The 12,452-nt window shown below is 40.1% G+C and overlaps 4 protein-coding genes across 4 annotated transcripts; all 4 read right to left on the reverse strand.

Annotated features, from left to right (window-relative positions):
* Positions 1-3,330: 3,330 nt before the first annotated feature.
* LOC128360628 (claudin-8-like) lies at positions 3,331-4,413 on the reverse strand. The gene has a single exon (XM_053321098.1). It carries the CDS (start codon positions 4,411-4,413, stop codon positions 3,331-3,333), a length of 1,083 nt encoding a protein of 360 aa, XP_053177073.1.
* A 1,702-nt stretch (positions 4,414-6,115) lies between these two features.
* On the reverse strand, positions 6,116-7,095 carry LOC128360441 (claudin-8-like). Its single transcript, XM_053320874.1, has one exon. It carries the CDS (start codon positions 7,093-7,095, stop codon positions 6,334-6,336), a length of 762 nt encoding a protein of 253 aa, XP_053176849.1. The 3' UTR covers positions 6,116-6,333.
* A 1,422-nt stretch (positions 7,096-8,517) lies between these two features.
* Positions 8,518-9,402, reverse strand: LOC128360599 (claudin-8-like). The gene has a single exon (XM_053321065.1). It carries the CDS (start codon positions 9,400-9,402, stop codon positions 8,518-8,520), a length of 885 nt encoding a protein of 294 aa, XP_053177040.1.
* A 2,142-nt stretch (positions 9,403-11,544) lies between these two features.
* Positions 11,545-12,234, reverse strand: LOC128360197 (claudin-17-like). The gene has a single exon (XM_053320571.1). It carries the CDS (start codon positions 12,232-12,234, stop codon positions 11,545-11,547), a length of 690 nt encoding a protein of 229 aa, XP_053176546.1.
* Positions 12,235-12,452: the final 218 nt, after the last annotated feature.

Below are 12,452 nucleotides of genomic sequence, written 5' to 3' on the forward strand. Positions count from 1 at the left end.
TTTATAGCCAGAGAAAAAAAAAGTGGGTGTTAAGGTCCATCTTAAAACATGATCAGACTCAACAGACTCTGTTTAGGTTATACCAGACCTAAAATACCTGAAATATGTGTAGGGGTGAGACTATTTGGAAAATCAGCATGTGGAGAGATCAACATGTATAGGCTAAGGAGACATCTGTTCAAAATAATTCAGTTATATAAGGTTTATTTAAGAAAGAGAAACAAAATACTAAATATAATCAAACATGACAGAGCTACAGGGCAGACCATTGTATTATATTTAATGTCATATCTATCAAACATTCTTAGAGCACCAGCGTGTAGGACGTAGTGACATCTGAGGTTGCAGATTCCCTTCCCCTCCGGCTCCTCTTCCAAATGTATAGGAGAGCATACAGTGGCTGTGAAACGTGCAAAAAATGCAACAGGCCCTCTCTAGAGCTAGTGTTTGGTTTGTCTGTTCAGGGCTACTGTACATGGTGGTGCAACATGGCGGGCTCCACATATGGGGACCCGTTCCCTATACAAAGGGCTCATTCTAAGCTAACAAAATTTAACAAGTCTTATTTTCAGGCGATTACTCTAATTAAAACATACTCATGAATATTATATTCCATTTCTTCCAAGTCTGTTTCACTGGATGCCACTAAATTCTACACACTGCACTTTTAATTTTTATATGTTTATTTGATATATTCAACCACACATCTGTTTAATATCCCAGATTCTCAAGGTGTAGTCTTGTAATGTTTAAATATTATATTACCTGTGGCTGCTGCAGCTAATTAAGCCACCATTTTAGTGGTCAATTTATGCTTGTATTATGAAAGAATGGCATTTCCTGTTTACATTTTTACTCCACTTGTGTGTGGCTGACTTGACAGCTAGCAAGCCTCCCGTGCAGGCGCTCAATTGAGGGCACAGCCAAGCCGCTGATCCGCAAACATGGATACGTCCTGAAGATTAACTTCAAATCTGGCAACATTCGACCTCGACAACGTCTTTGCTTTGGTACACCGAGGAATGATTAAATCTTTGCTCCAGTCCTAATGGAAACGCAAATCTAATCTTCAAACTGGTCGGTGACGCTCCCTTGAAGATTAACTACCTCAAACTGTTTGTCTGACACAGTCTCATAGTCAAATAAAATGTGTCTGCGTTACCTTAACCCACTTTTCCCTTTGAAGCTTTGAAATGATGGAGGTTGAAAAAAGTTGTTGCTCAATTGGACCAATTGACAACTGTTGACTCTACCAAATCTCAAATTGGGGTCAGGGGACTCCCCTGACCCCAATTTGAGAACACCTTTTGAGGGGACCCTCAGGGGTCTTTGAGGTGGCTCCAGTGGGCTCCAGTGGGCCCTCAGATGGGTAATAATGTATTTTGTAACACAATGACAGAACATATGACTATTTTGGTCATGGGTTTCGTCCACTTGACTTGTCTAAAAGCAAAACATATCATCAATTGGGGGGTACTGGGACGAAATCGTATTAAAATTGGGGTCCATGGTCTAATTTTTGTCAGTGTAGGGGTCCTTGATGTGAAAAAGTTTGAGAACCACTGCACTAAACCACTTGTTTTTAAGCAAGAGAGAAGCATCAGGGGTGTTTCATTGGTTTCTTGGGAGTAACATAACCTCACATTTATTTATTTTCCCAGAAATTAGACTATTTCTAGATCTACAACAACAATTATACCACACAGATGCGTTTTCCTGGGACAAAATATTTTATCAAAGGGCTATGTGCAAATTGAAGATTAGATGAAAAAGTAAACTCACAAAGATAATCTGCTATAACTCACTGCAACAGAATAAATTAATTGGATAGCAGAATATGGCCTTCTTGTTTTGGCATTAGAAACTCTGTTTTAGTAGAATTACAATTTTGTTAATAAATAGATAAAGTCACACAATGTTGTTTATTGTCCATATGAAAAATGCAAGGATTCAGTCACTCTCACCATTATTGTCTCTAGCTATAATTTGTCTCTGTCGCCTGTTGTTTAAATTGGGTGTTTATGTTGTGAGTTTATTTGCCCTAAATAAAATTTTTCCAATTAAAGCTTCAACTAATGAAAGGCAGTGGAAGGAAAGCATTATTTCCTTATTACTCTGCACACCTGCAGAGTAATAAATGAAAGGATGCAAGTTCTGGCCAGACTTTAAGACACTCATCATGTTCTTTGCTGTCATCTAGTGGTGAATAATGACAGTGTCTAGGATTGGTTCAGGCCAGCATTGTGAGGGCATAAACAACTGCCAGTATAGGATTGCTTTTATGAGGCAATAATCATAAAACATTTAGCACTTGATACAAAGCAGATTACATATTCAAAACCAGTTCAGTACCTTATCTGTGAAAGTCCTTCCATCTAGTCTCATAAATATAACATTTGACACAGAATCTGATTTAAACCTACAGCTAGATGATGACGATTTACAACACAGTGAGGTAGAAAGTAGTATTAATGAATGTTCTTCATTTACTTAACCACATATCTCAGACATTCATTCTTTTCCTTATTTATTTCTGTACTGCTTCATACAGAGCCTGCATGGTGTCAATCTCAGTAGAAATTCAGCATGGAAGAATGCAGGGAAACAGCCTCCCCACTCCCCATGTCTTTGGAAACATGCTGCTATCCTGGAAAGACGCCACACGATACTCCACACAAACAGGTTTTTCTTACTACTCATCAAAAACTAGTCAGTGAACTGCTGCATCCTCCAAACTGAACTTGCAAACTTATAAACTGTTGTAACTCGTAACTTTCCTTTAATGATCTGTGTTAATAGGAATGTGAATATATTCTTAAAGTAAGTAATTTGTCATTACTGAGTGCTCTGAGGTGAAGGGGTTGCAAAGATATCTTTTTATAGATGAAAATACATAGGCCTACACTGAAACATGTGCAATTTTAATAACAAGAAATGTAAAATATAATGAACAGGTGGTTACAGAGATGCAAAACACAAATCCACAATGATACATGATAAATATCTCTGGGAAAGTAAGCCCATATCATGGTTTCTTGAGAACAGCCCATCACCTGTATTTATACTAATAACAACAGCAACCTTATCACATAATGATGTTTTCTGCAATACAAATAATAAAAACTACATTAATAGTACAAAAAAAGTTATATATGCTATTAAGTCTGTGTGTCTGGCTCATCCAGAATTAATCAAAGATAACAAAATTGACTTTTACATTGTCACTAATGTACAGCAGTTTAAATGATGATGATGATACAGTATAAAAAGCTCAGTGCTTTGTGTTTGTAAAGGTTAATCAGCTACAAAAAGCTCACGCATGATTGTTCTTTATATGTGTACACTAGACCTGCCCCCACCATGAAACTGCGGTTCAAATCTTGATTCGCTATATCCTATGAAAACAGGCCTGTGTGGAACTGGATGAAAACTGGACTGGTAGGACATAGTAGGATCGCCTGTGTAAGTTGATGAATGTCTTGTGATGTTTTGGCCTTTGTAGATGGAGGTTCCTGGTGTATACAGGTTAGAACTCCTCATAGACGAATGGTGAGCTATGCTTCCTTGATGAAACGATGCATTTTCAGGTAGACTCAGGTTGTAGACAACAGGAGGGTTGAATGGTGCTCCGTTGTTTGTCATTACTTGAGAGATGTTTTGCAGTGGAGTTGCTATTTGTTGTCCAACGGGGCTGTTGTTCTGCAGAGGAGGCTGGTACTGGTATGCATTCGATCTGAGGCTGGAAACACTCGAGATAGGATGATAACTCATCAGAGCTGGCCTGCTTGGTAGTGGCCTGTGATCAACAAAGTTGGGCGGGTAGTACATTTCAAATGATTGTTTGTCTGAGGGCATACGGCGGCAGACGAACAACATGGCCGAGGCAAAAAGAAAGGCACCAGTCACCCAACCGATGTAGAGGGCCTCTCCCAGCTCCCTCCTCTGAGCATCAATCAGCAAAGGGTTGTAGAAGTCCCTGATGATAACGTGACCTGTCCACGATACAGGAATGAAGACACAGATGCAGGCCATAAACTGCATGGCACCTGCGATCATCAGGATTATGGTCTTAGCCCGATCATTACCCTGAAAACAGGAAATGCATCGCATTCCACCCAGACCCAAAAGGAGCCCAAGTCCTGACAAGGCCAAAGAACAGCACATCAGACCCCTGGCTGCCTGTAGCTCTGGTGGCAGAAACAGCAGGGAGTCATACACCTTACACTGCATCCTTATGTTGGCCTGTCTGTAGCAGTTCATCCACAAGCCCTCCCAGCGTGTTTCCATTACAATGATGTTTTCTCCGATGAAAGCTGTCACCTTCCACATGGGCATTCCTGTTGTAGCCGCTGCCCCGATCAGCCCGACCAGGCCAACGCACATCGCAGCTATATCCATAATACCTTGAACCATTGTGCAGTGTAAAAGAGTCCAGCTGGGTCCAAATCGAAAATTAGGAAAGCTCACGAAACAAATTATTGCTTTAGCACATCTCAGAGAAAGTGACCTGCCTAAGGCTGTTAGGACTTTGTCCTCGCCTGACGCAGTTTGTGAGAGACAGTTTGTTTTGATAACAATGCTTTGCGGTCACCTGATTGGCTCAAAGTGATGGGGGTAAAAATGACCTCTGCTTATTTGTGTTTATGGTCCCTGTGGCTGTATAGTGGTATATCTATGTTATCAGATTCATCAGCAGAAAACACCCGCAACACAATGCTGCAAATGACTCAAAACTTTTAAACGTTTTCATCATTTGTTTTTATTCTCCGTAATTACATGTGATAAAAATTCAAAAGCAAACAAACATACAATGTAGAATATAAGGTCCTGCAGTATGCCTTTGTTCCACTGGGGGGCAGAGATGACCTTCAAGGTAATGAAATGCTAAGGGAGCTCAAGTCACATAGTCAAACTACAATTATTGATTGTTGAGTACAAAATATACAGTTTATGTATATAATAAATCACAAGTTAACATATTTTATATTCATATAGCTCCAGGGTGGTTGAGAGGGCATAACACAAACAAACAGATCTTTCATTTTGCTCTAACCTCAAGCAACTAAAGAGAAAAACAGCATTGTTATTACCTCAATAAACATTTCCAGTATGACCCAGCAATAAAATGACTATTTATTATTAACAAAGACCCCAAACACTGAATTTCCTGTTTTGTGTATAAATAAAAATGCATCATGCGTATTGAGAAGGGAGATTCTACAGCTTATAATTTAAACAGCAGTTTGCTTCTTAACTCAGTATTTTAAGAGCTAATATATTTAACTGAAGAGACAGGAATGTTTTTCTGTTGCTCAAACATACGGAAGAGGATCCACCCATACATAAAATGCACAAGTTTTTGTCTAATGCTCTCTGTATCTCCCTTCAGAGTGACTTGCAAATTCTGATCACGTGATCATGCTGTCAGGCTCCTCCAGCTTCTCACAAACACTGAGCAGTCTGACTGAGTTGCCTCTGAGTCCACACCTTTAACAAGCTATCTTAAACTTGCATCTCATGTTTACTTAGCCATTTGCTTAGTTATATCATTTCCTATTAGCTCCATGACATCATACCAAACTTCAGCAAAGATTCATATTTGTTTTTCTGATCATTTTCTATCAGATACACAACATTTTGAATTTTAGGCACACTAATGTCCATGTAATTCTCGCACAGTTATTCACCTGTCTTTGTTTTCCCTTTGTTAATTGTGAATCTAATACTTGTAAAAACTGGTAAAACTGGTCAAAACAAAGTAGGTAAATATGTCGAATGTGTGTGTACAAGGGGTGATATGTGCCTTTGAGAGGTCATGTTAAAGAGTTTAGAGAGAGTCACTGTGTTGAGTTAGTCAATTGAGCTACTTTGAAGTTGGGTTGAAATATCTGTGAAATATAACTGCCTGTGTAAGGGTTACATAGCTCCTTCATTTATTTCAATATTTAATTGCAGCATATGCACATAGTTTTTAAACCCAATATTCAAATATACAAAGGTTGTCAGTATAAAATAGTGATTATATTATAAAACACACGTAGAAATCTGTTATTGGCTTACAAAAGTATGATTCTAGTCATTTTGTAGATTTATATCAATATTATGTAAGGGGTGCTGTTTCAGAACATAAGTACTCTTCAAATAGTATATTAAAAAAGGAGGATTTAAAGCAGACATCAACATGAATTAAGTACATATGAATTCACAGTAAATTTACTAATTGAAATGTGTTATTCTGTAATCTGAAATACGTCGTTTGACATTTGAAATGTGTCATAGATTGCACAGCCAAGCAAACCCTGTGACTGTCATTACCTCAGTCTATTAAAGTGTTCAGAGATAAGCCACACCACTGCGTACAGAGGGGTGTCTGGACTGGTAGCTGTAGTTGGTCGATGGATGTCTCGATAGCACTGGCTGGGGTTGGGGAAGAAACATCAGCTGTTGAGGCTGCAGAGGCTGCGGAGGATAGGCTACGTAGTCAGTGTTCCTGGAGTACACATACCGTTGTGAACTTTTGTCATCGGACTGAATATTACAACAAGTAAACATGCATCCCCCAGCAAACAGGAAAGCAGCAGCCACCCAGCCAATGTAGAGGGCCTCTCCAAGCTCTCTGCGCTGTGCGTCAATCAGCAAGGGGTTGTAGAAGTCTGTGATGATGACGTGACCAGTCCAGGACACAGGGATGAGGACACAGATGCAAGACATTAGGATCATGCATCCTGCAATGATGAGGACCATCCGTTTAGATCGATCATTGCTATTGTCAATGCAAGATGTGCACTGCAGCCCCACCAAACTGATCAGTAGGCCAAGGCCACTCAGCGCCACAGCAGCACACATGAGTCCTCGTGCCGCCTGTAGGTCAGGGGACAGGGCCAGGAGAGAGTCATAGACCTTGCACTGCATCCTGATGTCAGCCTGCCTGTAGCAATTCATCCATAGACCCTCGTAACGGGTCTCAAACACAATGATATTCTCCCCAATGAAGGCTGTGACTCGCCACATTGGCATCCCAGTGCTCGCTGCTGCTCCAATCAGCCCAATCACGGTCAATAAAAGACCCACTATCTCCAGTGCTGAGTTGGCCATCTTGTCCTCCTGTTATTCCTCCGGCTTGTGCGTACAAAAATGTATGAGCACAGTGCGACTATAGTAGGAAGCAGTGGATTCCCTCTATGAAGGGGCTTTGCATCTCATTGGAGGAGGAGAAGCAGGTTGATATTCACCTGTCTCCTCCCAATGGACAGGACACCAGAATGGGAGGGGTGGGAATTGTGACCTGTTGCTAGGAAACTGAATCCCCCAGGCCTGTTTTTTCTTTGTACAACTCCAAGAGCTGCTGTTGGCTGCCACTTTGTTTATTCAGAAGTCTCAATTTACATTCTTAGATCATACTTTACAAGGAACCTTTTTAAGGGATTTTATTAACAAGGAAGTTGTAAATGGTTGTAAATGGTTACCAATTTGTGACTGATGGTGTATTTTAAAAAAGTTAATGTATTACCAGTTTCAACTACAGAAATTATAATTATGAATTACTATTCCTATATATCATTGTTTGTAGTGTTTGTGTGTGTGTGTGTGTGTGTGTGTGTGTGCGTGTGTGCGTGCGTGCGTGCATGCGTGTGTGTGTGTGTGTGTGAATTTGTCATGAGGTGGAGGTTGAGGTGGAGGTAATACTTGTGTACCTACAATGTGTCACTGTCAGTGTTGGATTACTTGTCTGGTTGCAGCTCAGTTGACATGAATTCTCTTGGCCATTTTACATGGTGGGTGGACCTGTGTGAAGAGTCTGGTTTTACCAGTTTAGGCAGACTGCCACTGACATCAATGGAGATAACACAACAACTCACCATTTGCATACCATTGTGTGAAACAGGTAGTTTCAGTAGAAACTTCTTGTTTGTTTGTTTTTTGCCAGGAACTTAGTTATTGGCTATGGGAGCAATAGCACAGCCTCATTTATTGATCAATTTAATCTAATTTTGATTGGACAACAGAAAAAATATCTTATTTTTTAAATGTAACCCTTTTATTGAAAACCACATTAAATCATATACTCACACTAGAGCTGAAAAAGTATGTACATTTACAATAAAAATAAGAGTGAACACAAATCATCTGGAGGTGTGTTAACTGAAAAAGGCCTAGTGCATAATTTGTTCTCAAAGAGCATTTCAGCAGAGGCTGTGAAGGCAATGAAACAAATCTAGAGCTAAAAGTTGTATTCTTACAGATAAAATACTTTGGCTGAATGATGTACAATAATATATGAAAACAGATTCAAATAAACAAAGCATAGACAGTCAATTCAACAGTTTAAAATTATGTATATATATCTTTTAAAAAGTCATTTCAACAATGAATCACAGTAGCCACAATACACTTGGTCCTCTTTGAGAAAGTTATAAAAGATTTGGCCATTTCCAGTAACAGTCTTTAGTTTAGTTATATTGGTCAGCTGATTTTTCAAATTAAAAAAAATGTCTCTGTGTTTATATCCTGTCCTCACTAGTAGTGACTCGGTGTGTATGCTACAGATCCTGGTGGGGGTGCAGAGTAGGCAGGTTGGTAGGTGTATGCCGGCTGATAGCTGTACGGTTGGTACGCATATGCAGGTTGGTAGAGATTTACCCCAGGGTTGTATACAATCCTCTCTTCTGAATCCTGGGTGCGTGGAGCGTGACGGCAGAGCAGGATCACTCCGGCAGTGAAAAGGAAAGCTGAGGTCACCCAGCCGATGTAAAGAGCCTCCCCGAGCTCCCTTCGCTGGGCGTCGATGAGCAGAGGGTTGTAGAAATCCCTGATGATGACATGGCCGGTCCAGGACACAGGGATAAGAGTAGTAATACATGCCATCAGAAACAGACAGCCCCCTGCCACAAGAACGATATGCTTTGTGCGAGCCCGATGGTCTACCACTTTGGTACATTTCATCCCCACTGCTGAAACAATGAGGGCGAAGGTGCTCAAGGCCACAGAGCTGCACATCAGACCTCTAGCAGCCTGAAGGTCTGCGGGCAGAAACAGCAGGGAGTCATACACCTTACACTGCATCCTGATGTTGGCTTGTCTGTAGCAGTTCATCCACAATCCTTCCCAGCGGGTCTCCATGACAATGATGTTCTCCTCAATGAAGGCTGTTACTTTCCACATAGGCAGACCCGTCACAGCTGCCACTCCGATTAGTCCAATGAAACCGATGATGAGGGCCACTACCTCACAACAGATAGCTTCCCGACGTTTCTTTCTCTCAATTCTATTTTTTTCTGCCAACACAGAGTCTTCATATTCTGCATAGGTCTGTGGCTGCTTCTCATCATAGCCAGTATAGGCAGAGCCCACATAAGATTGAGGCGGCTTACCGTAGCCACTGTAAGCAGTGTAAGAGGCCATTGCGGCTATCACACAGAGAGCCACAGGTAGACCTTCGGCTGCACTCTTACAGCTCAAGAAACAAGTCTAAATAGAAGAGGAAGGAACTTAAGGATCTTATACACCCACAAAAAAATGCTAACGATGCAATGCAACCTTACTGGTTGAGCTGCTTTATAGCCGTCACAGAAATGGGGACATGCCCAAGAGTGTCTTTTAAATGCTAATGCAACTGCCAATAGTAACAATTGGTCAATTGATACTGTGATTAAGACCATTTAATCACACTTGATCAAAGTATGTTTTCCTCTCTTAAAGGCAGTAATCATTTGGTCACTAGGGAAATTTTAAAAAAAAAAGTTAAATTCTTCACATTTACACATTTTTATTGTATGAACTGAAGAATAAACTCCCTTTGCTCTCTGAAAGCTTCATTAATAAGAATTAATCTTGGACTAATTATGTGGGGATACTGTGAATGGTCTGAATATGAACAGTGTGTGAGGGTTAACTGAAGAAACTGATTTAGACAGCAAATGTGATTGGCAAAAATTGCTATAACATGATTATGAACATTAAAAATGTATATAACTTGTTGATTTGGTAGGAAATTGGAGGTAAAATGATACAATATGTGTGACACTTCTTATCTCTGAAAAGTATTTTTAGCAGAATGATAAACAAGAAAACCATCATCCTTTTTGTAGAGGTGGTGACTGCAGGTAGGTAGGAATGTATTGTCTCTCTCAAAACGAATGCTGAATGATCACGTGTCTAACTGTCTCCTGCTTTATATGTAAACTGAGCTGATAAAAAAGGTGTGGAGTACAGAAACTTGAGTCGGGTTGATTTCATTGTAACTCAGTATTGTCAGTTTGCCAGCAGTTCTCATAGTTCCACTGTCAGTCTTGAGCTTTTGTAAGACAAAAAAAACAAAAACACTATAATTAATAGAAATGAGGGGTATCTGGAGTGTTAGCTGTGTGTTGTTAAAGTTTGCCGTTGTGGGAAGCTACGTATAAATGTACAAATTTCACTCTGGGAATCTCAGATGTAGTTCTAGCGCATTGCTCTTCTTCAGGCTAAAACTAAACCAAAAGTCATTCATAAAAAGTCACTTCCAGCTAGTTCAGAATGCAGCAGTTTGGCTTCTTACTGGTTTTAAAAGATTACATCACATCTCTCCAAACATGGCTTCTCTCCATTGGCTCCCTGTTTAATTTAGAATTGATTTTAAAATTTTACTGATCACTTTTAAAGTTCTGGATCTGGCCCCAAGCTACATAAATATTGAGCCAATAAGAGTCAGTTCAAAACCTTAGCTCTTTACATGGGGGCTTTCTGGCTGGTCCAGAGTCAAGAGTAGCTAAAGTTGACTGTGCTTTTATCATCAAGACCCCTTGGCTTTGGAATGACTTACCTGAGGAAATAAGGCAATCACTTCTTAAAACCAGAATATCTTTAATTGTGATGTATTTTTTTATTGCTTTCATTCTTTTTTATTTGTGTTTATTATTTCTTTTAATTTTTTTTTATATCTTTTATTTCTTATACCATCTTTATCATTCACTATCATTCTGTCTTCTCTCTGCTCTCTTTCTACATTTTTTGTCTTGTCATTTTAACTTCCATCTTAACCTTGTCTTGTATTTGTTTAACCTAACTGTTTGGCTTTCTGTTGCTTTATTTTGCCTTCTGAGTATCCTGCTTTAATTTGTCTGTCAAAGCACTAATGTCTGTTTTAAAATGTGCTCTATAAAAAAGGGTTAGGGTTAGGTTTTTGTTGTTTTTTTGTTTTTTTCAGATTCAATAGTCTGTTGTTACCTAAGCTGAAATGACTCATGTGTTACTAAATCACAAGGCTCAAAGACAATTGAGTAGTTAAACATGCAAGTTGACAGTTGAGAAACGTCATTTAATCAATAAACAATACATTTGGGCAGAATAAACATTACAAACACTGGAGATTAGAACAATGTATTGTGCAATAGGAACATTAGATATAAGCCATGATGAAAACGTGTGTATAAGCAGTGAAAACAAATGTATTTACACATCATATTTTGACTTTCCCAAGGCAGCAGACTTCAAATCGTGACATATAAAGTGGATTTTGCACATTGCAGGCAGTACAGTACAGCGCAGTTCAGTTCAGTTCAGTTGTTAAACATATTCTTGCTGCTTATAAAAACTGGATGGGGTCCTCTCCAGGTGCACGCTGTTCGCTTTCTGTCCATCTTTTCCCGCCATTAGAGACATTTCAGTGTATGGCTCTTCCTCTTTGGAGCTCCGTTTGCAGTAGCTAAACAGAAAGATGATCCCAGCAATCAGCAAAATACCAGAGGTGGCCCAGCCAAGGAAGAGGGCCTCCCCTAGTTCTCGCTTCTGAGAATCCATGACCTGTGTGTTATAGAAATTGCGTATAACAGTATGGCCCACCCAGCTGACAGGGATGAGTGTGGTCAAACACGAAAGCAGATACAAAGACCCCCCCACAGCTATGGTGATGTTCTTGCTTCTCATATCGTCATCACAACAGCTGCTTTTCTTGGTCCCACATCCTGTGACGAACAAGGAGATGACAACCAGGACTATGGAGACACACATAAGCCCCCTGGCGGCTTGCAGCTCCGGAGGGAGAATTAGCAGCGAGTCATACACCTTGCACTGCATCTTGATGTCAGCTTGTCTGTAGCAATTCATCCACAAGCCTTCCCAGAGTTCCTCCATGACAATAATGTTAGCACCAATGAAGGCGGAGACCCTCCACATGGGAATGGCAGTGACGGCTACAGTCCCAATCAGGCCAATGAAGCCCAGGACTGTGGCCAAGACCTCCAATTTAGCTCTCATGGCGCAGTGTAGTCTTGTCTCTTGTCTGTTGTCTAACGAGAAGACTTCGTTCGGACTCCGTTCTGTTTCATATAGCTGTAAATATGTGATATAATCACCATGCTGCAATGTCATCCTACTGGTTTCTACTAAAAATGTTTGTTTTTCTTTCAGTTGTTCTATTGTTCTATCTGAAACCACCAGGGGATAAACATTTGTTGTCTTTACCTGTCATGCAT

This window comes from Scomber japonicus, chromosome 6 (genome assembly GCF_027409825.1).
Source record: "Scomber japonicus isolate fScoJap1 chromosome 6, fScoJap1.pri, whole genome shotgun sequence".
Classification (NCBI taxonomy): domain Eukaryota; kingdom Metazoa; phylum Chordata; class Actinopteri; order Scombriformes; family Scombridae; genus Scomber; species Scomber japonicus.

Excerpts from the sequence above, each read along its gene's own strand:
- LOC128360628 (XM_053321098.1), bottom strand. The coding sequence starts at position 4,413 with ATGGTTCAAGGTATTATGGATATAGCTGCGATGTGCGTTGGCCTGGTC.
- LOC128360441 (XM_053320874.1), bottom strand. The coding sequence starts at position 7,095 with ATGGCCAACTCAGCACTGGAGATAGTGGGTCTTTTATTGACCGTGATT.
- LOC128360599 (XM_053321065.1), bottom strand. The coding sequence starts at position 9,402 with ATGGCCTCTTACACTGCTTACAGTGGCTACGGTAAGCCGCCTCAATCT.
- LOC128360197 (XM_053320571.1), bottom strand. The coding sequence starts at position 12,234 with ATGAGAGCTAAATTGGAGGTCTTGGCCACAGTCCTGGGCTTCATTGGC.